At 41.6% G+C, this 25,859-nt stretch overlaps 1 protein-coding gene across 1 annotated transcript in view; it reads left to right on the forward strand.

Annotated features, from left to right (window-relative positions):
- The window catches only part of ADGRE5 (adhesion G protein-coupled receptor E5), a gene marked incomplete at its 5' end in the record, with an annotated part of 183,202 nt that overhangs the window by 108,099 nt on the left and 49,244 nt on the right, over positions 1-25,859 (forward strand). Inside the window, 3 exons of the mRNA XM_082256377.1 lie at positions 7,026-7,163; positions 19,915-19,964; positions 24,121-24,222. Of these exons, the coding sequence (XP_082112503.1) occupies positions 7,026-7,163; positions 19,915-19,964; positions 24,121-24,222 (290 nt within the window). The remainder of the gene's footprint in view (positions 1-7,025; positions 7,164-19,914; positions 19,965-24,120; positions 24,223-25,859) is intronic.

Consider the following 25,859-nt stretch of genomic DNA (forward strand, 5'->3'; position numbering starts at 1 on the left):
GTGAGTTTCTTGTGACAGAGAGTGAGAGATAAATTATTACGAATGCATCCAAAGTTACTAATTATCCGAAGTAACAAATGCCGCATCTAAACAAATGGAACAGAACGAATAGCAATGCATCCGAAGTTATGAAATATCCGAGGTAACGAATGTCGCATTTAAGCGAATGAAATGGAAGGAATATGAATGCATCCAAAGTTATGAATGATAGTGATGAAGTAATAAATACCGATCATAACAAATGATCCAAAAAAAAAAAAAACAATGAAGCTAAAAGGAAACAAAACAAATTTTTCGGTTGTGCACATGTCTAATGGATAAGTTCACCGTTGGGAGCATGTTACATGTTCCCACTCTTGCAGCTGCTGACTGATCCGAGCTCACTCTTTAACAGCAGGTGGGGGATCTCCTCCACGTACCTGCTGTCACTATCTGAAAAGAGCGCGGCTATGGGGGCTCCGCCTACACAGCAGCATCATTCATTCGCAGAGTTCTGTGATTGAATGAACCACAGGTATTGACATCCTTTGCATTTGTCTGCTTGTAGTTCTCAATAAACTACCAGGGTGCTATTGAGCACTTTAGGTAGTCCATTGATTCTGTCTTTCTTAAACTGCCTGCCCATACAATATATGGGCAGACAGCTTACACTAATGTTAGTGAATCCTGCAATGCAATCTGCTTTCCAAAAAAAATAGTAAACGCACATTTTTTTTACCTACAAAAAAATGCGCATGTTTCATTTTTTTTTTTTTTTTTTTTATAAAGTGATCTTATCCTTTAACTCTTGTACCATTATCCTCACACCCCAATGTGTTTTGTGACCTGACCTGTCCACTAGACTTGTGCAATTAGTCTCGGCCCAAATGCAAATTCGGACCAATTTTTGGTTATTCAGGGATTCAGAGATTCTAAGGGGAACCCAAAAAAATGGCCTGGGGCCACCAAAATCCATACCAGACCCTTATCCAAGCATGCAGCTGGCAGGGCAGGAAAGGGGGGATGGATGAGCACCCCCCCTGAACCATACCAGGCCATGTGCCCTCAATATGTGGGGGTGCTTTGGAGCAGGGGGGCTCTCTGCCACTTTACAGGCCCCCAGACACTGTATTTAAAGGAATTATTGTTTCACTTTAGATGGGGCCGACCAGCATGCCCCGGTCAATTGTCAAATACTCGTGTACTGTCTTTATTCACTTTTTACACATTTTTGGTAAATGGGTAGGGGTACTTTGTTGTACCCCATACTCTTTCATATGGGAGGGCTGGGATCTGGGGGCACCCTTGTTAAAGGGGCTTTTGGATTTCGATAAGTCCCCCGTCCGCAGATCCCCACAACCACAGCTCAGAGTTGGGGGGATCTGGGCAAGAGGCCCTTGTCCCCATCAACATGGGGACAAGGTGCTTTGGGGTACTTCATACTCATTTGCATGGCAGAGCCCCCCCATGCCCCAAAGCACCTCCCTCATGTTGAGGGCATGGGGCCTAATATGGTTCAGGAGGGGGGTGCTCATTTGCCCCCCTCTTTCCTGGCCTTCTGGGCTGCATGCTTAGATAAGGGTCTGTTATGGATTCTGGGGAGGGCCATACCGTTTTATTTATAAATTTTTTGTGGGGTTCCCCTTGGAATCCATTCCAGACCCTAAGGGCTTGGCATGGATTGGGGAGGAGACCCCACACTGTTTTTTTCTGGAATTTTCTATTGCCGGCATTGTTTTGTTACATTTCAGCTGTCGGTGGCAAAGCCCGTCTTCCCAACCAGCTGCTTAGCAACCAGCTATTCTTCACACAGGATTCTAATTGGTCGCTCATTTTGGTAACTTGTATGTTCTCCAGCTCCCTCTTTCTCGCGTCTGGGCCCCGTCCTTTTTTTTTTTTTTTTTTTTTTTTATATATAAATTTTATTCATTTTTTTCAAGTAATACTCAAACAATTTATATTCTATAAACCAAAATTAAAATTACAAAAATAAAACACGCCACAGTAAAACACTTACTTCTTAAGTGAGTATAACCAAATATCTTCCCCCCCTCTCCCAACCCTCCCATTCCAAATACCCAAATATTTAGTCTTAATTTCAACTCCCTCCTCCTCCCTTTCTCTCTCCTTTCCTCTCCCTCCCCTTTCTTGTCCTATTTACACACCTCCAACTTCCACATATATTTCTTTACTTTTAAAACTCTTTACAAGCTTTCCAGATTGACCAAAATGTTTCTAATTTATTTTCCACTCTATAATACAGCTCTTCCAAATTATATATGTTATATATGTTGTCTACTTTCCTTACCCAAACTCTTACTGATGGGATTTCGGGTCTATACCACATCTTTGGAATTAGATATTTCGCAGCATTTATTAAATGAGATATCAGTGACCTTTTATATTATTTTACTGTAAGTAAGTTACAGGGCTTTTAGGCATTTTAAATCCTGTTATTTCATGGATGAGCTGTATTATTTCTTCCCAAATTTTATGTATAATTTTATGTATAATTGGACATTCCCACCATATGTGTAACATAATTCCCCTGATCCCACAATCTCGCCAACATAGTGATGATTTTTTAGGTTGAAATATTTACTTTGCTAGATGTAATATATCATTTTGATTTTACATCTATTGCTGTCCCTTGGGCTAAGCTCAATATTTTCTCTTTTTCTTCCTCATTCTATTCTACCTTAAGTTCTACTTCCCATTTTTCAAAAAATGGTGGGCTTACTGGGTCCGCCATTTTTGTAAGAATCTTGTATATTTGGGATGTACATTTCTTCGGAATAGTTTTTGAGCTAAGTATTTTTTCAAAAGGTTTTAAGTCTTATTGGGCGTGGCAAAGTTCTAATAAAGTGTTTTAGTTGATGATATCTCCACACATCTATTAACAAAATATTTTTCTTTTTTTTGTCTCAAATCCTCTATTTTGCATAATTCCCCTTTTATCATGATATCCCTTAACTGTGCTTTCTTATCTTTTATCCACCTCCCTCCCCCCTGTGTCATAATCCCCAGTGGAAAATAGTCTGTTCCTACTAATGGAATTATGGGTGAATTGTAATCCCACTTTTTTTTGCTTATGTATTAGGTCCCACTCCTTAAAAACTTCTTGTGGTAATGTGCTAGTGTGCTCAGAAAAGTGTCGGTGCTTTTGTGGGATCCAAATCATCTTAATTAGAAGTATTTCACTTACTGTGTTTTCTATTTTTATCCAGCTTTTCCCATGTGCATTGAATGTCCTATCAATATTTCTTGTTCATAAAACTGCTTTATAATATCTTTTAAAATCTGGCACTGCTATCCGACCTTGTGTATTATCATTACTTAAAAAAATAAAATTCTGGGTTTCTTATACGGCTATATATATCCTCCTATTATTTTATTTAACATATTAAAATAACTCAGTGGGATGTGTATTGCAATCATATTAAATTTATATAATAGTTTTGGTAATATCCCCATTTTTACCATATTAATATGACCCAACCAGGATAATGGTTTATATGAATATTTCCTTAGTTATTAAAAAAAATGTACTATTAGTAGGATAAGGCCTCTTTCACACAGCCGTTCAGTTTTTTTGATCCGCTCCGGTGCTTTTTTTTTTTTTGCACGGACACGGATGACACTTGTGTCATCTGCTCTGTATGATAGATATATATGTTGGCGTTAATCGCCAGCAGTACCTGCGCAAATGGCAAACTTAAAAGAAGTGACTAAAAATAAAAATAAATGAAATGTGTGCCGTGTAAATTCTATGCAGAATTAATAAATCATAAAGTGCAACATATAGGCGTGAACCATATAAAGGAGCTGCAGCTGAATGGTATATAACATGAAAGTGGTTTAAATACACCTATGGAGTTGTACAGAGCCGCGCTCATCTAAAGTGCACTAAGTGTAGTGTTTCAATATAATGAACCATTAAAAGGTAATAGTGCATATAAATATTACAATTATTAGAATAAATCACTGATGTCACTTAATAGATATAAATATAAAGTGCATTGACAATGGCGAATATAAAGTGCAACAATGTTAAGTGAAATAAATCACATATAAAGTCCCATGCACAGTGAAATAAATATAAAGTGCAGCAGCAGTAAGTGAAAAAATCACATATAGAGTCCCATGCACCAACAAACTTCAGTGCAGTCTCCAGAAGATTCTTCCACACACAACCAGATCTTCAATCCCTTCACCGCATGGACACCCAATGTGTGAAAAGGCTTACCAGAAATCATCGACCCCTTAGATATAGGGGGTCAGTGTGAGCAGAATGATATTCATCAAAAGCCAATATTCCAGAGTAGATTAGAGCCCTCCTGGAGGATCCACCTTACAATCGCCAATATACTATTCAACTTCAGACTCCTTAGCCAGCCCCACATTCCTCAGCAGTATAAAGTAAAGGAAAGGCCAATATAGTGAAGTACGTACAGGCAATATTTATTTAAATAAGGTAGATACACTTACATTTAGCAGGAAAAAACAGGCATTGGATCAAACAAATACTGGGGATATCGGGTGGTGCTTCCACATCTTAATGCGTCTCATCCGGTCCCAGAAATAACATGGCAGTGTGATTGCACTCCTAGGTCCCGATCAGTTTCGATAGCACACAGGCCGTCGTTGTCAAGGGTCATCCGCTCTGCACATCATCCTATCCGTTTGCGGATGATATACAGACATAATGTATGTCTATGGGCATTGCAGATGTCAGCGGATGACATTTTGCATCCATTCCGTTTTTTAAACGGAAGAAAAATAGGGTTCTGTTCCGTTCCAAAAAACCGAACAGAACTGAAAGGAAGAAAATCGGATGTCAGCGGATGGTCATCCGCTGACAGCCGCAATGCCATCGACATACATTATGTCCGTATATCATCCGCAAAAAAATAGGATGATATACGGACATGCGGAACGCCCGTGTGAAAGAGCCCTAAATCTGTTTATATACAGTATTTATCATCATGCATTACCAAAGTACATTACCAAAGGGTATACAATTTATGTGATAGAACTCTTTCCACTTTGCTGTTAGTTTTATCCCTAAATATTTTACATTTTCTTGCCACTTATATGGGACTTCTACCTGCAACCTATTTCCTTCTTTCTTATCCATATTTATGTTTAGAATTTCTGATTTTTGAGGGTTTATTTTAAAATTAGATAGATCTCCATAATATTTCAAAATTTTGCTTATGTTAGGTAAAGTTATTCTGGAGCTAGAAACAAAACACAGTATATCATCCACCACCTTATGTTCAACATCTACTATTCTCAAACCTCTTATATCTATACAATTCCTTATTGTTGCCAGTAAGGGCTCTAATGTCAGAATGAACAACAAGGGAGACAGAGGACACCCTTGTCTCGTGTCATTTCTTAGCTCAAAGCCTCTGAGAGAGTTCCATCTATTTTTTACTGCTTCCCTTCCTCTTCTATACAACAATTTGATCCACTGACTCATTCTTTTTCGGATACCTATATTTTCCAATATTGCCATCATAAACCTCCAGTCCACTCCATCAAAGGCTTTTTCCACGTCTACGGATAAGAGGAGAGCAGGTAGGGTTTCTTTTTTCGCATTTTGGATAAGCAATAAAGATCTAATCCCATTATCTCTCCCTTCTCTTCCTGGCACAAACCCCACTCAATCTCTGTGTATCCATTCCGACAGTAGACCCTTCAACCTTATGGCTATTACTTTTGCATATAGTTGGACCCCGTCCCTTTTTAATGCACAGAACAAGTGGGACAGACCCAGGAAAGCCCGCCAAGAAAAGAACTGGGAAATACAATTAATCCTAACCTTCCTAAATGAGCAGCAAAAACTATTAAATGTCTGCAAGTCAATCAGGATTCTCCTTTCATTTTGTGGAAAATAAACAAAAACTTTATTGATCAGTATGGGCAACAACTCCATTTTTATGCTCATTTTCCCCAGTTTGAATATAAAAGGAGCCTGCATGTGGCATGCATGTGTGATGTTAAATATATAAAATATGAGCACTATGCAGTACATGGGGGATATAGGGAAAACTGAAGAGAGACCAACACTGCCTAAAGATTTGTTTGCTGCTTCAGCAAGCTGAAACTGCCAAATGACCTTATCTGCTGGGCAGAGAGGGAAGGTGTATGTCCCTCCATATCATAATTTAGCCGTGAGTGAAATTTAGATCTATTCAGGTATTTCATATTTACCTGAATAATTAGAAAGAAACAAATCTAATAAAGAACTAGTGATTCCCTTTAACATTTTAGTCTGTGAGCAATAACCTGTGTCACTAACAAGGCCAAATAATATGATGTTTGCTTGCCATTACTAAATTATGTCTATAATTTTGCTTTTTTAATGAAGATGAATTTAAAAAATCCACTTTTTGAATCCACTCTTACCAGAATTATGTAACTCAAATAAGTGAAGAGGTCTGCTTCATCTCAGTCTAGTCATCCCTCTCTTCCCAATACCATCTACATTTTTCTTTAGTTTTGGGTAGAGTGCAGAGGTGTTGAACCCCTAATAGGTTTTTATTGTTCTATATGTCCCCACTGGGGAAGTTCACCCTCTTTTTTGTGCCTATGACTTGTTTTCGGGACTGAAAGCAAAGGGAAAAATTAAAAAGAGTTGTCACTAGAATATAGCATTATGGAAATATTTTCAATGTATATACAGTATTTGTTCTGGTGACAACTGTCTAAAGGGGGATTTCCCTCAATTTGTATCTACAGATAGGAAATGAGGGAAATTCTCTCAAATGGGACACACAGGCAATTAAAAATCCTGATAGGTATTTTAACCCTTTCCTATTCTAGCCAAAGTTAGAAAAAGTTTTGGATGTAGATTTGCTTAAAAAATCCACCACCATTCTAATCTGCACTCATGCATGAAGGCTGTCTGGGTGATTACTAATCCGCCTGGCGTAGTTTACTTACCTTTTTTCTCACTGGACAAGTGTACTGAACTCAAAATGCATGTAATTTGTTCTGTATATTATTGTCATCCTAAATTTTATCCCTCTGTGCTACAGTTATAAAACAATGTAGAGGTACCTTCAAAATTTGTGGATTGAAGGGGATTTGTAACTCGAGAAATGGTTCTCTCAAATGCAGTTGTCAAGATGGATACAAAGCAGTATCACTGGGATTCGAGTACCCACAATGCAATGGTAAATAAATGTTCGTCTACAATTTTGACATTTTGAGACTTTTTTTTTTTGGAACAAATTAGGTTGGCCACAGCCAGCTAATGTGATTTAACATTGTTTTTTGTTTAATTCCTCTAATTTTATGGATATGACCATGTCCAAGAAATCCAAGAAAGGAATTTGAGGGCAGACGAGAGGGGTAGTTATTACCACAGAGCCTAGCAGATTGTTACTGTGACACTGTGGAAGCCCTTTATAGGTTGATCTCAGAGCCACATCCCTGGGTTTGTTATAGTGAGTTTTTGGCCATTGCCCTTGCAGCCACTGACAGTTTTGCAGGAAGTTGGCCATCCAAAGGATGTTTTTTCTGCTGTTGTTGATTTCATCTGACAATCTGTTTCCTAAGGTAATAGAACAACCTTCCTCATTTGTTCTCTTGTCCATGGTAGTACGGTCTTTCAGCATCATACTCAAATCCATCTAGCACAAACTCCATTTGTGCATTTCCAAGAACCTATGCACTTATGCAGGTCTGTATTCTCTTGACCTATTTTCTGAAATGCATTTTGTAGCCATAAAACTTGGTTTGAAACATTGTCCGCATTTCTTCCTCTTATCTTTATCCTGCCATTAGTACACCAAATATTGTGTAATGCATGCGATGATCCTGGAGTCTTAATTTTGGTCTAGGTAAAGCACCTTGAAGATGGGAGCTGGATTGCAAAATTAGTGTTTTTTGTACAGGCAATTAGGCACAATTGCAATCAGAAGTGTACATACGACTCTGGGTTCCATCACTCCACTTGTCATAGCGTGTAACCTGGTACTAGAGGGCTTCAAAATCTTGCTTGATTCACCTACAGTTGCCAGAGAAGTTCATGTGACTATCAGCACTTTAGATCTGGTGCCTCGTATACCAACATTGAGTAACTGCAGGAATCAATGTGCATGCTACAGCAAATCAACAAACTTATCAGGACTGCCCCTTTTAAGGCTTCCCAGCTGAAAAGAAGACAATTAGGGAAAGAGGTGCTGCAAAAGGTCTTGTAATGGTAAACAATCTATACAAATGCATACTTGCCAGCCATTCCTTTATAGACTCATTGGCCAAAATAGGCTTCACCCTAGTCTGTTTTGACTCACAAAAAATATATACACAAAAAAACAATACATTTTCTACACATTTAGGACTTGCCTTGGCTGCCAAAGTGAATAAGTATCTTATTAAACTGAGGACTGTTAGTACAAATTTATATGTACTTAGAGCATACAGTATCTCACATAAGTGAGTAGACCCATTACATTTTTGTAAATATTTTATTATATCTTTTAATGTGACAACACTGAAGAAATTACACTTTGCTACAATGTAAATTAGTGAGTGCACAGCTTGTATAACAGTGAAAATTTGCTGTCCCTTCAAAATAACTCAACACACAGCCATTAATGTCTAAACTGCTGGCAACAAAAGTGAGTACACCCCTAAGTGAACATGTCCAATTTGGGCCCAAAGTGTCAATATGTTGTGTGGCCACATTTTCCAGCACTGCATTAACCCTCTTGGGTATGGAGTTTACCAGAGCTTTAAAGGTTGCCACTGGAGTCCTCCTTCACTTCTCCATGACGACATCACGGAGCTGGTGGATGTTAGAGACCTTGAGCTCTTCCACCTTCCATTTGAGGATGCCCCACAGATGCTCAATAGGGTTTAGGTCTGGAGACATGCTTGGCCAGTCCATCACTTTTACCCTCAGCTTCTTTAGCAAGGCAGTGGTCATCTTGGAGGTGTATTTGGGGTTGTTATCATGTTGGAATACTGCCCTAAGGCCCAGTCTCCGAAGGGAAGGGATCATGCTGTGCTTCAGTATGTCACACTACATGTTGGCATTCATGGTTCCTTCAATGAACTGCAGCTCCCCAATGCCAGGAGCACTCATGCAGCCCCAGACCATGACACTCCCACCACCATGCTTGACTGTAGGCAAGACACACTTGTCTTTGCTCTCCTCAACTGGTTGCCGCCACACACGCTTGACACCATCTGCACCAAATACGTTTATCTTGGCCTCATCAGACCACAGAACATGGTTCCAGTAATCCATGTCCTTAGTCTGATTGTCTTCAGCAAACTGTTTGCTGGCTTTCTTGGGCATCATCTTAAGAAGAGGCTTCCTTCTGGGACGAAGCGTATGGTCTGTGCACTGACAGGCTGGACCCCCCCCCCACCCCTTAAACCTCTGCAGCAATGCTAGCAGCACTCATTCGTCTATTTCCCAAAGACAACCCTCGGGTTTTGACTCTGAGCACATGCACTCAACTTCTTTGGTCAACCATGGCTAGGCCTGTTCTGAGTGGAACCTGTCCTGTTAAACCGCTGTATGGTCTTGGTTACTGTGCTGCAGTTAAGTTGGCAATCTTCTTTTAGCCTAGGTCATCTTTATGTAGAGCAACAATTCTTTTTTTTTAGATCCTCAGAGAGTTTTTTGCCATGAGGTGCCATGTTGAACTTCCAGTGACCAGTATGAGAGAGTGAGAGTGATAACACCAAATTTAACACACCTGCTCCCATTCACACCTGAGAACTTGTAACACTAACAAGTCACATGACACCTGGGGAGGGAAAATGGCTAATTGGGCCCAATTTGGACATTTTCACTTAGGGGTGTACTCACTTTTGTTGCCTGCGGTTTAGACATTAATGGCTGTGTGTTGAGTTATTTTGAGGAGACAGCAAATTTACACTGTTATACAAGCTGTACACACACTACTTTACATTGTAGCAAAGTGTAATTTCTTCAGTGTTGGCACATGAAAAGATTTACTAAAATATTTACAAAAATGTGAGGGGAGTACTCACTTTTGTGAGATACTGTAGATACCACTTCACGCTGACTATTTTCCATACCAAAAACCATGAAAGAAGATTGTTGCTGCTACACAGCTGGAATATTGTATTCTACACTATGTTGCCAAAAGTATTGGGACGCCTGCCTTTACACGCACATGAACTGTAATGGCATCCCAGTCTTAGTCTGTAGGGTTCAAAATTTAGTTGGCCCACCCTTTGCAGCTTTAACTCTTCTGGGAAGGCTGTCCACAAGGTTGTGTCTTTTGGAATGTTTGATCGTTTTTCCAGAAGCGCATTTGTGAGGTCAGGCACTGATGTTGGATAAGAAGGCCTGGCTCGCAGTCTCCACTTTAATTCATCCCAAAGGTGTTCTATCGGGTTGAGGTCAGGACCCTGTGAAGGGCCAGTCAAGTTCTTCCATCCCAAACTCACTCATCCATGTCTTTATGGACCTTGCTTTGGTGTGACAATGATCAGGAACACTATTGCTGGCTTACACTGGTCTAGTGACATTGTGACTGGTGTGGCAGCTTTTAGGAACACTGTTGCTGGCTGCACTGGTATGGCTTCACTGGCACTGGTTTCGTGGTGATCAGGGAGACTGTGGCTGGCCTGCACTTGGCTAGTGACACTGGGACTGGTGTGGTGGCAATTATATTTACACTGTTTGGATGTGTGTTTGCTGCATGAATTAATATGACAGACGCTGTTGTAAATAAATTCATAACATAAATACGTCAGTTTTTGTTCAATGTAAAGTTTATTGGGATTTCAATACCTATTGGCATGCAAGAACAATATATATATATATATATATATATATATATATATATATATATATATATATATTTTTTAGCGTCAATAATTTTTATTGAAATAAACAGAGAAAAAGTGCATATAAATGCATTACACAATGAGTTTGGTGATACATGAGACAGTGGGGGCCTAATTGACCACACAGAGAGGCGTTAGCCCGCAATTGTTCCCCACATGTCAAGTGAAGGCAACAAGCAAATGAGCCATCAGTTGACATTAAGTATGTAAAATAAATAATTTGATCAGAGAAAAGTTTCTGAAGTTGTAACGCATAAAAAAAGAATAAATGAAAGAAAAACAAAACGTAGAAATAACAAATCAACTGAGTCCAATAATTCCACCTATGAAGAAAGAGAGAAGTAACATTTCAGAAACACCATATTGTAATATGGATCCCACCTGCTCATGCAAGCCTCCAGGTTGCTAGAAGCTAAGGCATACATCCGTTCATACATGTAGTATTGATGAGTCAGATTTACCACCTCCCCTAGAGTTAAGATTTGGGGGGACTTCCAGTGTCTCATCAGAGTGAGCCTAGCTGCCAACAGAGGATGTTCACTACCACATTTCGTAAGGGGAAAGGGATATTGTCTAGATCCAGGTTCAAAAGAGCCAGGCTGGGGGAAGGATATATCGGGATTGAGATAACCTTAGACAACAAATGAAAGATATGGGGCCAGAATTGCGCAAGGGCTCTACACGACCATAGAACATGGAAGAGGGTACCTATCTGCCCACACCCCGCCAGCACAAGCTGGAAGAGGTGGGGATATAATTTAGAGATCTTATAGGGAGTTAAATACCAACGGTGGGTGATTTTGTGCATCAATTCCCAAGAATTGGCATTCCTAGAGTATTTGTAAGTCGCCATGTTTGCATATTGCCATTGTTCTAGGGTATAATCCGTCTTAAGATCTGATTCCCATTTAGTGTGAGAGTATAGCCTATCGGGGTAAAGCTTGTCGCCTATCACATTGTAGAAAAGGGTTATACCTCCCTTCACGTCTTCAGGATTTAAGCGGTATGATACTATTAGTTTGGGAGACTGGCTGTCAGGTTTGTGTTTTCCTTCAAAAGGGAGGCTATCTGGAGGTACGAGTAGTGTTCCCTATCTGTGAGATTGAACTCGGCCCTAATATCTCAAAAGGGTTTAAGGCAAGAAGGCATGTATACAAGTTGAATGCTAGTTATCCCTCGCGTCACCCACTGCTTTAAGTATATATTCGGAATAAGAAGTGAGCAAACTTCCAGGGGAATGGGCATAGTGGATTTTGGGCCTGCCATTGTCTGGGATTTAAAAGTTTTCCAAGCTTGCAAAGCAGCTCATACAGTAGGAGGCATGGGGTAACCACTGTTTTAGGTGTTGAGATAGTAGAAGCGCATTTAGGTTTTTGCCTGGGACCTTGTCTGCTTTAAGGGATGTCCATAGTGGTGAAGGGGGGCCGTTGAGCCATTGTTTTAGTTGGGCAAGGACTGAGTCTAGGTAGTAGTCCCGAACCACCACATGGTTTAAACCAGCTGCTTTTCTATGTTTAGTGAGTTTTTTGAAGGTGCAACAGGATCTTTTATTGCTCCACAGGAACTGGTTTATGATAGATTGGATTTTATTAAGGTAGGAAAATGGGATTAGTATGAGGAGAGTCCTAAAGAGATATAAAAGTTGCAGCAATACTATCATCTTGAAGGCGGCCAGCCGCCCCAACCAAGACACTTCCGTTTTAGAGATAGACATTAGCTGGGTACGTAATTTATCCATAAATGTGAAAAAGAAGCAGTGTGTCATAAGCGGCTGGGAGGGAAGTTATGGGGTCTGACAACATCAAAACCACATCGTCCGCAAACAGACTAATGACAAGTTTCTTAAGCCCAACATTGAACCCCCGAATGTTGGGATGGGATCGTATATAGGAGGCAAGTGGTTCCATCATGAGGTTAAAAATGAGGGGGGCAATGGGCACCCCTGCCTCGTGCCATTTGTAATGTGAAAAGGCTGTGACAGCATTCCATCAACATATACCCGAGCAGAGGGAGACGTATAGCGCGCCAGTATTGAGTGCAAGTATCGGGCCTGTAAAGCCAAACTTTTGCAGGACTGCCATTAGGTAACCCTAGTGTGCCCGATCAAACGCCTTCTCTGCATCCAAAGCCAGGAGAAGAGAAGGCGTTTTTAGTCTGCCGGTGTGGTGCACAATGTTGAGCACACATCTAGTGGCGTCGGATGTCTGCCTACCTTTGATGAACCCTGCTTGGTCAGGATGTATCAAAGTCAGCAGGATATCAACTAATCTCATAGCGAGCAGTTTAGCATATATTTTTAGATCACAATTCAACAGTGAGATAGGCCTAAAATTCTGGGGGGACTTCCCCGGTTTAGGCAATGTAACAATCAAGGCTTCAAGCAAGGGTTTTATTAATGCTCAGCATTTCTTGTGGGGTGAATGGAGCGTTTAATAACTCAAGCTGAGTTGGAGTCAAACTAGGGAGGTGCATCCTACTCAGAAATTTAGCGATAGTTGCCTGAGTGGGCTGTGGAATAGTGTCGTCCTCTTTTAAATCATAGAGAGCCCCATAATAAGAGCTGAAGGCATTGGCTATAGCCTGGGGGTCAAGTAATTTATCCCCCGAAACTGGGTGGAACAAGTGGGGAATTTTCGATTTTGTTCTATGGCCTCGCAATTTGTGAGCCAAAAGCTTACCCGCCTTATTCCCACTGACATAATAGGACATTTTGACCCGCCTAAGTGTTCTATCATGAATTTCCAAGAGAACCTCCTGGAGATCAGATCTAAGTCTAGATGGTTTGGCATTGAGTAGGGGATTGGGATTCAATTTGTTGCTTGCCTCAACAGATCGTATTTCTGTTAACAGGGTATCTATTCGCTGCTGCCTTCTCCTATTAACCCTTGCCCCCATCTGCACAAATACCCCCCTAATGAAAGCCTTGTGTGCACTCCATAGTACAAAAGGGTCCGAAACTGAACCAGCATTAAATTGAAAAAACACTGTTCGATTTTTCTCCAGCACCCCTTTGGTATTGGGTAACGGAAATAGGGCCCGGCTGGATTTCCAGAGAAGTGGTGGCTTGGCTGCAATAGAGTCAGCAATGGTAAGTAGTACCGGTGCGTGATCCAACCAGGATATATCCTTGATTGTAACTGCAGACACCTTTTTGTAAAAGCCATTATCCAAGAGAAAGAGATCAATCCTAGAGTAAGAACAATGCGATACAGAAAAGTATATATAGTCCCTCTCGGTGGTATGAAGACAGCGCCAAGTGTCATATAGGTCATAGGAATGGAGAAGAGGTTGCAGGGAGGCAGAAGACCTTTTCTGGTGAGTGGTGGTATCCAGACTAGGATCAGGAAGGATTGAAGTCTCTGCACAACAGGAGAGAACCCTGCTTGATGCTTTCCAATTTGCACAATAGTTTCCGCAGGAAACTGAGCTGGTGTCGGTTGGGTACATAAACATTTACCAGCATGTATCTGATGGATTTTATGTCACAGATCAGGATTATGTATCTGCCTGCTGGATCTGAAATTTCAGAGATTAAGCTGAAGGCTAGAGTGTCTCTAATTGCCCTCATCACCCCTTGCTTCTTTTTAGCGTATGAGGCAGCAAACACGTGAGGGTATCTGGGGTGACTACAAACAGCGGTGACAATTTGTGGAAATGGATATAGAGTGGAATCTATGCGCTGGCAATCCGGTATTAGAAATAGAAGGGAGTCAGAGGGAGGGAATGTAGATATAGTATAAAATAATTGTAAAATCACAGATAAAATATGATCTATAATAGGATAAAATCCTAGATCATCAGCAGCCAATTCTAGTATTATCACCAATACTGCTAAAATTGAGATATAAGAAGTGAACCGGCGCTAATACTCTCAGTGGATAACAATATCCGATACTATCACCGTATAAAAATTCTCAAATCCTTAATAAAACGTATAGGTAGAATCAATAAAATATAAATACAACTTGCGTGCTGACTGATGACGGATGGGTGGGGGATATATATAATCCAATGTGCAAGATACTGACCAATGGGGATAGTAAACCAACCTAATGAGCAGGTCAAAAACGCATCATGCGATAAAAGGTAATAAGCTGAGCTAGTGAAAAATTGTGTACCACATCAACTCAAAAGATGATATGCTGAGTGAATATACCATATAAATATGACAAATAAATAGATAATCAAATAAAGTTCATAAGTAAAGTCCCAGTGCAATGTTATGCAAAAAAAAATGATGAATGACGTGAATAAAATGTTCCAAAATTGTTCATAAATATATAAATACTTTTGCAAAAAGAAGCTTAATAGTCCATGAATATATAACTCCACAATCAATTCAATTCTTGTGCAAAAAAAATTGTGACTCTTAGTGGCCATATATCAGCATAAAAAACATATAAAAGGCAAGACCATGTGCAAATAAAGTAAAAGTGACTACTGGGGATTTCTTCTTAAAGATAGTTAATTTGAAGTGACTTATTGTGAGATTCCAGTGTTGTGATCCGGAATGAGCAGAAAATAGGAAATATGTGCAATGGCCGCTCACCTCCCACTGCACCAATAAGGCGCTTTCGTTGATGATTGCCCCGGAATGGGGGAATGGATATCCTTTTTCTCCTATTGATTTGGGATTGTGGTCAGTCTAGTATCCAATGTTTAGAATAAGGGCTTTTTTAATACCTACTGTTTCCACCGATCTCCTCCACTCAGTAAGGGTATTCCGATATTCCCAGTTGCTCAAAGAAACATAATAATTTCCATAGTGAAGTATGTAACCAAAGGGTATTTATTTCACATTAAAAAATTACACTCACATGAATAAAGGTAATACATGGCAGCCGCTAAGTTGCGGTGTACATCCAACAAAGGTACTTCCGGCTTCGGCCGTAAGCCGGAAGTGAAGTCACCCGATGCCTCCCGACGCGTTGCGTCACAAACCACGTGACTTTTTCAAAGGTAGGGCTAAGGGTGACGATCTCCGGGTTATATAGCAGAACGGTAACCAGGGATACCATTCAAACAGGATCATTAACTCTTGCAGCATTAAGCTACCATCTTTTAGACTATGTCAAATGGCTGCATAAATGTTTATCTATTATTACGGCAATCACTCTCTAGTGCCATCTCGTGGCTGCATGGATACATATACTCCACATTTGATGGTGCTATATTTATAATTATATGACATTATCACTGAGTTTGTTAATACTTCATTCGGTATAAAGGCATTAACCCGTGGCTGTACATATTGCTCTAATGTTCTTGCGATGGCATTAGACCAAATGGCTAAATTTAAAATTAAAAACTAAAGAAGGCAAAACTGGAATAATTAGAATAAATTATTGAAATAATTATATAACTCTCAGCATATGTCCTATGTTCAAACAATGTAAAATCAATAATATAATAAATATATTCTTGAATTCAAGTATATATTTATTATATTATTGATTTTACATTGTTTGAACATAGGACATATGCTGAAAAGAACGCCAAGTTTGGCTGTTTTGAATGCTGTCATTTTTTTTAATCTGGCACCAAGTACCCGGAAGTGATGTCATGAATTCACTTCCGGGTTTTACATGGAGACCCGATCAGAGCCGAATACGGCTTTTATCGGGCCTTCAGCGGTCGTGCAGGCTGGTTGCCCGGGTCTTCTCAGCCGCATCGGTTGTCATTACAAGACAGCCGACCGTCGGCTATATACGTCGGTACCGGGGTGATGCCTCTAGCTGCAGACATCACTCCGGTACATGCACTTTCCCGAAATATCGGCAATGTCGGTAACCTCAGGGGCCGATTCCGATATATTGGGGAAAGTGCATATAGGCCCCCGATATATTGGCTTTGCCGATAATCGGTCGATCCCTCCTTTATAGTAGTGTCTATGAGCGGTTGGTTAGTTGTGGGGAAAGCTATGATAGAGTCTGGGAGGTCTCTGGTGATCTTAAGGGACCCAGGGCTGTGGGAGGACTCACTAGACACTGTGCCAGGGATATTCAAACGAGGCCTAGATTGGGCCAGGCTCCTACTCAGTGGTGTGGAGACTGCTGGCTGTATGAGGTCATCTGTTCCTCCCTGTAGGGAGAGTTGCCGGAACGCTGCCCTGCCAGGATGCCATCTTGCCACCTGCATGTTATCTTATCTGTCCATGTACACAGGGTCGTTTACAGTCATTTGCAGGCAGTTGAGTTCAGGGATGTTTTTTGGAACGCAATTATTTGTGTTCAAACGTGTGTTTCCCTGCGTTTCAAATGCAAAAACGGGACCGAACACGACCGAAAGTGATGAAGTACGTTCAGCCACGTTATACGTTTTTTTTTCTTCCATTCAAAATCAATGGTTCCCTATGGGAGCCTATTGATTTGAATGGAAGTCGCACCGCAAGTCGGATCAGGATGATCCGACTTGCGGCGCGACTTGCGCTGTGAGAACCTTGAGGGGGAACTCCACGCCAAAAATGGGAAAAAAACTGCGTGGGGGTCCCCCCCAGGTTCCAAACCAGGCCCTTAGGGTCTGGTATGGAATTTGAGGGTAGCCCCACGCCGAAAAAACGGCATGGGGTCCCCCCCAAAATCCATAGCAGACCCTTATCCAAGCACGTAGCCCGGTAGGGCAGGAAGGAGGAGGGGACGAGCGAGCGGCCCCACCCCCCCCGGACCATACCAGGCCACATGCCCTCAACATGGGGGGTGTTGGTGCTTTGGGGCAGGGGGGGCTCTGCACCCCCCACCTCAAAGCACCTTGCCCCCATGTTGATCCCCTGGCCGGTGGTTGTGGGGGTCTGCGGGCAGGGGGCTCATCGGAATCTGGAAGCCCCCTTTAACAAGGGTGGCCCCCCAGATCCCGGACCCCCTCCCTATGTGAATGGGTATGGGGTACACTGTACCCCTACCCATTCACCCCATAAAAGGCAGTGTATGTAAATAACGACAGGAGACGTTTTGGAAAGTTTATTAAAAATCTTCGAGCTGCGTGCTCGGATAAGGGTCTGGTATGGATTTTGGGGGGGACCCCACGTCGTTTTTTTCAGTGTGGGGCTACCCTCAAATTCCATACCAGAGCCAAAGGGCCTGGTTTGGAACCTGGGGGGACCCCCACGCAGTTTTTTTCCCATTTTTGGCATGGAGTTCCCCCTCAAGATTCTCACAGCGCAAGTCGCGCCGCAAGTCGGATCATCCTGACTTGCGGTGCGACTTCCATTCAAATCAATAGGCTCCCATAGGGAACCATTGATTTTGAATGGAGGCAGAAAAAAGCTGCTAAAAGCAACGTGGCCAAACGTGCAATAACGCCAATGGAAAAAGCTACTGAAAGCACGTTTAACAGCTGCTTTTTCCCGGCGTCAGAACTAGCTTTGCAGCACGTTTTTTCTAACGTCCCGTGTACATGGAGCCTAAGACAAATATCCAGTTTTCTCTTTCGTTCATTGATGGACACAGCTCCATATCTTCTTTGACCCTTGGGACGAAGAAGACGAAGAAATGTATCTTTTATGCAATTCATAGACAAAAAAAACTAACAAAATATAAAAAAAAGGCATTTCGTTAAAAAATTGTTACTATAGATAAAAAGCGTACATTTTCCAATTTATAATACTAATAGTATGATTCTGGCATTGAAAACTTATTTACAACTTTTTTTATAATTTTTTTGCATTTTTTAAAGTAATATTAATAAAGGCTTTTTTTTTGTGTTTGTTTTCTTGTTTTGTTTTAAAATACAAACATGTCATACTTACCTACTCTGTGTTTTGCACAGAGCAGCCCTGACCCACCTCTTTTTGTGTTCCCCGACGAGCATTTTCCTCATTCTACCACAGGCTCAGAAAACAGCCTAGGGTTTTTATTGGGAACAATGACCTAAGATATGGAGAGAGAGCATGGGATACCCCGAAACTATAGAACTGGATAACTTGAGTGCTCCTTAGTTTCTGGCTGCACTACACAAATTGCTGGCTGCAGTGCACAAACTGCTCAATGTCCCTCAAGATCTTTGTTGGTCCCTCCAGATGGTGTTGGTGACCAGTATTTATTCAACAGTTAAAAAACTACACACAGTCACTTTTCCTTCAGTACTAGAGGTCATCTACTCACTCAGCCACAGGATCAACAGTTGCCTCCTGCAAATCCACCAGGCTCTTCCTAGTGAGGAATATGTAGACTCACACCACTATAAGCAGCTCAACACTTTCCCACCAACTTCCTCCTGGCTCTCTCCTGACTTGATCCCTGGACTTGGACATGCAAATAGGTCTCCCAGCTAAGCCTATCTGGGACCTCAATGTCTTCCTGAAGCCTCCCTCTAGAATCCTGCACCTGCTCCTCCTGCAGGTCAGGACCCAGCAACACTTCAGGCCTTAGACTATTTATGAGCTCTCTCTCCACCATCCGGGCACACCTTCCCAGGGATTGGCCAGAGTTTCATAAATGTTTAGGCTGCTTGTTCGGTCCTTCCTTGCACTATACCTATAGAAGATGGAGGTAGTAACAGAACCGCTGACTATGAAACACTGAACAGCCCTAGATAATCAACCCCTGCTCCACTGAACCAAACTAAGTTTAGCTAGCAGCCTGCTCTACACTAGGAGAGTGCTACAAACTTTTACCATTTTCATTTATGTTTTTCCTTTACTTTTTTGTAGTGCCACGTTTAAAAAAAAAAAAAGAAAAAAAATTGTCAAGTTTGCAATTCTTTCACATTTCCTCTTCGCTCCAGGTGCTAGTCCCACAAGGAGCACACCCTGCTCCATCCATCCATTGCTCCACAAACCCCAGGTTGCATTCTGTGTGTATCAATCATGTTCCAAAGTGAAAGTATAATCTTCAGCTGCAGTCCCTACCTGTTGGCCACATCCCTCTGATGCATTTATCCGGATTGGGCTTAATCATAGAGCCCAATACAGGTGAAATTCTTCAGAGGGACATGGCCAGTGGGCTGGGACTGTAACTTAAGCTTATACTTTCAGTTTGGAACATGGTTGATGCTCACAGAGTGCTACCCAAGGCAATTTACAATAGTTTAGCTCTGGTATAAGCTGCATTCATTTTGGTTATTTGATTTGTAAATACTTTTTTTTCTCACTAGTGAAGTGCAAACAAGAATTTGAAATCCTGCCAGTATGTGAGAGTACTGAGGTATGATTTTTTTTTCTTACAATTATTTGTGAAAGGTTGATTGAGCAAAGCTTTCATTTACTGTATGTTTACTGCAAATGAAGATACCAAGACATATAAGTAAGACGGCAATAAAAACCTAAAAGGGGTTCTAGCCTATCATTATTCTGTTTTTAAAAAAAAATAATAAAAAAATGTATTATTAAAAATGTACTATTAAAGATTTTCTCTCTTATCATGTCTGTTGTATCCATTGTCCCCCTGACAGTAAGCCTTGGCTTATATCTATGCGTTCTGTGGATAGGGCAACCAATTAATTCAATTGGCTGCGCTACCCATAAGAAACGCAGGGAAAGTCCTTGACCCTTTTTTACATTGCTCCACACTGAACAGCATTGGTTCAGTGCAGCAAATAGGTTGCTCCCCCCAGCATATCTGAAAAAGTGCAGCTCATTTCTTTTTTGGTAAAGTGCATGATTTTGCACGCTTTCCCAACATGCTAAGATGTGAATAGAACACTGGTTGGCAGTAAAAACCGGGAAGGGGTTCGAACCCTTACCCACTTCACCCTGAAAAGTTTTGCCTGGACGTGCACTTTAAAGCCCAACCCCAGCTAAAACAGAGTTAGAGCTGGCATCTGATTCAAAGGTAATTTTTAATAACATTAAAGCACAACTGAACTTGGTCGCCTGACAAGTAGCGGACCGTGCTGCGCAATTGGAACCGTTCTAATAGGAGCGACTCAAGTAGCTCCGACTTAGAAAAAGGTTCCTGCACTACTTCGGGGGGCGACATCGGAGCGACTTGCATTGACTTCCATTATGTGAAGTCGTTGCAAGCCCCTCCGAAGTCGCGGTGCACGGGCGACGGCATAACCCACCCGAAGTCGTGTCACCCTAGTGTGAACCGACACTAATCCTTGCCTATGTTCAAGTTTGAGCTGGTGCTTAAAATGTAGCTAAATATATTGTAGGTACATAAAAACAAAAACACATACAAAGTCTTACAGTACATTTTAGAAAACAGCCACAGCCTAGATGTAGAAGAGTAGAAAAGCCTGTCCCTTGACAGCTCTTCCTCTCTGTGTGGAGCAATAGTCTGGCACACCCCCTAAAGCTGACCAATCACCAGGGAGCATGAGCTTTGCCGACTGCAGAGCTGACTGCAGAGCTATAGGTCTAACTCAGGAGGAGTGTCAGACATCTGCAGAGAGAATGCTACTTCCACATAGAGAGCAAGGGTGCATCTCTGGCAGAGGACAGGCATTTCTACTCAGGTTGTGGCTGCTTTCCAGAAAACAAACTGTAACACTTTGCCTAAACTGAGGACAAGTGTCACCAGCGATAAACATCCAATGTTTAAGAAACATGACTGTATCCCTGCTTGCCGAGTTTAGATTGCAATTGCCATGTTCAGGCTCAGATGGTTTCTATGTATGATTTGGTCCTGTTTGATGAAGGATTTAAAAAATAATTTCTCTCTGTGCAGCTTCGGTGCAACCTAAATAGATTTACCGAATTGTGGAAGCCATCGTGCAGTGTTAGCAGCCCGGACATTTTTGACATGGACAAGGTAAACATCAACTCAAAATAATTTTAGGTTGGAATTTAAAGAGAATCAGTAACATTGCTCATAAATGATTGCAGTACAGTACTGCAGTCTTACTGATGAATGCTTTATATTTGTTCTCTTATTTAACTTTACTTACTTTGTCTGAATTTTTAGGTTAACTGTCAGGGGTCAGAGTTCGTCTGACAGTTGGTGCCCATTTAATTGCCGGATTCATACACTATTCTAACTCCTAAAGCTGAATATACACCAATAACATTTTGTTCAAAAATGTTTATTTTCAGAACATTTGTTTGATGTTCTGACAGCCAAAGCTGAAAAAAATGAAATTTGAACTACTTTCAAACAACATTCTTTAAGTACCTGAGGGCATTATCAAATGTATGTATGTCATTTTTTGTACTAATGTTCCTACGAAAATCTACCAGTGTATGGCCAACTTAAAGTGGAGATCCACCCAAAAACAGGTGAAAAAAGTTCACATTTAAGTATTCCTTCCCTCCTTCCATGCCACATTTGGCATGTCATTTTTTTGGGTGGTAGCGGGTACCTACTTTTTACAGGTACCCCCTCCCACGTCCGCTTGGATTGCCTAGGCGATCTAAGCGGAGACTCTCCTCTTCCCCTCCCTCCCGGCAGTCTGCTGGGACACGTCACAGGTCCCAGAAGACTGCTGCACCATTCAGGTGGCCCAGCACGACTCGCACACGCGCAGTGGGCACCCGGCTGTAAAGTCTGCAAGTTGTGATAGCCAGATGCCCACCGTTGAAATGCTGGCACCAGGGAGAGAAGCCTGTGGGAAGGGAGGTTTGGTTGAGCACGTCGCTGGACCCCGGGAGCAGTGAGTATGTATTTATTAAAAGTCAACAGGTACAGTTTTTATAGATGCTGACTTTTAATAAACACAAAAACAACTGGACCTCCTCTTTAAGAGTGCATAATCTTATCAAATAAGACAATAGTATACACTATATTACCAAAAGTATTGGGACGCCCGCCTTTACATGCACATGAACTTTAATGACATCCCAGTCTTGGTCTGTAGGGTTCAATATTAAGTTGGCTCACCCTTTGCAGCTATAACCACTTAAACTCTTCTGGGAAGGCTGTCCACAAGGTGTAGGAGTGTGTCTATGGGAATGTTTGACCATTCTTCCAGAAGCACATTTGTGAGATCAGGCACTGATGTGGAGGAGAAGGCCTGGCTCGCAGTCTCCGCTCTAATTCATCCCAAAGGTGTTCTATTGGGTTGTGGTCAGGACCCCCTGTGCAGGCCAGTCAAGTTCCTCCTCCCCAATCTTGCTCATCCATGTCTTTATGGACCTTGCTTTGTGCACTGGTCCAAATCATTTGGTGGAGGGGGGATTATGGTGTGGGGTTGTTTTTCAGGTGTTGGGCTTGGCCCCTTAGTTCCAGTGAAGGGAACTTTTAAGGCATCCGCATACCAAGACATTTTGGACAATTTCATGCTCCAAACTTTGTGGGAACAATTTGGGGATGGCCCCTTTCTGTTTCAACATGACTGCACACCAGTGAAAAGACACTGGACTGGCGCTCAAGTGAGACTCTTTGATAATAAAAGTTTTTATTTTTAATTAAACAATTACTACTAGGGTTGATTTTACCATTAGGCACAGCAGGCATGTGCCTATAGGCCGCAGAGGCAAAAAGATAGTTTGTCTATCGTTCATTGACAGACGCAGCTTCATATCTTCTTGACCATTGGGTTATGCTGCCCCCTACAGGAGTAGTACAAGACACTAGGCAGGAAAAAGCTTTACCACACCTATTGGACAGTCCCTGCAGGCATAACTCCATACACTCTGCTATAGCTCTCAGTTTTGTTGCAAGCAGTGTTTCAGAAGACCACAACCCCATTCCACTCATAAATAGAGGGGCGGGGTTGCGTCTGTCAATGAACTTCAGAGAAAAGGATTTTACGGTTAGTAAAAAATCCAGTTTTCTCTATCGGTTATAGACAGACGCAGCTTCATATCTTCTTGACCATTGGGACGTGCCAAAGCAGTATTTTCATGAGGGGGTAGGAAAGACAACGCAATTTTACTGCCCTTCATGAGGTATGAACCTGCTACAGAGGGGGGAAACAGCTAAGGGGGGCCTGGTACGCCCTACTGCTGTAGGCGGCAGCATAACCCAATGGCCAAGAAGATATGAAGCTGCGTCTGTCAATAAACTTCAGAGAAAAGGTTTTTTCGGTAAGTCAAAAATCCAGGTTTTTCCTAACGTCGTTTTTAGCTTCACAGTTATTTTACATTATTAGTACAAATAGTCATCACATATAAAGTTATTTTTACTTTAATATAATATTAAAAGAGAAGACAGGATGATGAAATGTGTAATATAACTTATCCAATGCAAAGAAGTGTCACTAAGGGCACTAAAAAGTTGTGCCTACAGAATCCAGAAATGAAACACTGGCCCTGATAGCTACATTAGCTTTATTTTATTGTTGTACATTGGTGTCACATACAGCAATAAAAACTAAGTACGTACTATTCTCAGGTCTAACCAAAACTGCAAAAAACAATGTTTTTAGTGGGGATGGGATTTAAGTCTTCTTCTGAACATGTTTTTGTCTTTGTGAAAGCTCTTGGATGGCCTCGATGATCTGATCTCCCAGTTCACAAACCAAGAGAAGGAACAAAGACTACAGATGGTGGGGAGTCTGCTGAATGGAGTGGAGAAGATAGTACAGAACTTGGCCTACGGTTTTACCAAGCCTTTGCCCCTGTCAAACAAGAGGCCTACTTTTATCAGTGAGTAATCTCTGCTGGTGTATATGTATGTAGATGGATTGGTATATCATCATGACTTCATGACCACGAGAAGATATTTTGAACAGAGAAACTGTTGCCAACCCAGGGGTATCCCTGTACTATACAAAGGCCTGTATTTTTAAGCAGAACAGAACATATTTTCAAATAAATGGACAATAATTTTTATGAAGTAAAGTATTCAGACCCCAAGTATGTGGTGGTGTGGTGAAAAAGTCCCTACACTATTTAGGCAGTAATACTTTAATAGGAATGTACGTTTTATATAAAGCCCAACTCCAGGCCCAACCCTGCAGCCCAATCAACCTCTAACACCAAGCCTTTTCCAAATGGGCCCCCTCTTCTTCTGATCTTCTCCCTGACATGGACAGTCCTTGATGGTGTGGTACCTATGTGATGACATCAAAATAAAAATGCTAGCTGCATCATTATCCTCTAAATGAAGGGTGAAAGGTGACCCCCCCCTTGGGTGGGGTGTGTGTATGTGTGTGTGGGGGGGGGGGGGGGGTGATAGGGTCCATCACATTCTGGATTCACAAGGTCATCTCAGGCTTCTGAGTTGTGTGATGTTGGGTTTCATTAATGGAACACTGAGGACATGTTGTGGTGACAAAGTAGCATTGCAGGGGACAGGTCTGGCAGTGTTAACCACTTCAGCCCCGGAAGGTTTACCCCCCTTCATGACCCGGCCATTTTTTGCGATACGGCACTGCGTTATTTTAACTGACAATTGCGCGGTCATGCGACGCTGTACCGAAATAAAATTGATGTCCTTTCTTTCCCACAAACAGAACTTTCTTTTGGTGGTATTTGATCACCTCTGCAGTTTTTATTTTTTGCGCGATAAATAAAAAAAGACCGACAATTAAAAAAAAAAAAAAAACAATATTTTTTACTTTATCCTATAAAACATACCCAATAAAAAATGTAAAAAATCGAATATATTCATCTGTTTAGGCCAATATGTATTCTGCTATATATTTTTGGTAAAAAAAAAAATCCCAATAAGCGTATATTGATTGGTTTGCGCAAAAGTTATAACGCCTACAAACTATGGGATATATTTATGGCCTCTTTATTTATTTTTTTGTTTTAACTAATAATGGTGGCGATCAGCAATCTTTTAGCGGGACTGTGACATTGAAATGGACAAATTGGACATCTAACTGACACTTTTTGGGGACCAGTGACATTATTACAGTGATCAGTGCTAGAAAAATGCACTGTCACTGTACTAATGACACTGGCAGGGAAGGGGTTAACATCAAGGGCACTCCAAGGGTTAAGTGTGCTCCTAGGGAGTGCTTTTTAACTGTGTGGGGGATGCTTTGACTGGAAGAAGACAGAAATCTGTGTTTCTGCTTAGCAGAAACACTAGATCTCCATCTTCCTCTCTCACAGAATGGCAGTCTGCTTTGTCTATATAGGCAGACCACCGTTCTGCCTCTCCTGAGAACCATTGGCAGGTCCCGGACCCCCTGATTGGCTCCTGCTGAGCCCAATCACAGCAGGAGCGGGTCGGTGGCAGGGCGTGCGAGCCCCGGACCCACTG

The sequence above is a fragment of the Pelophylax lessonae genome (assembly GCF_965119305.1).
Source record: "Pelophylax lessonae genome assembly, chromosome: 4".
Lineage (NCBI taxonomy): Eukaryota > Metazoa > Chordata > Amphibia > Anura > Ranidae > Pelophylax > Pelophylax lessonae.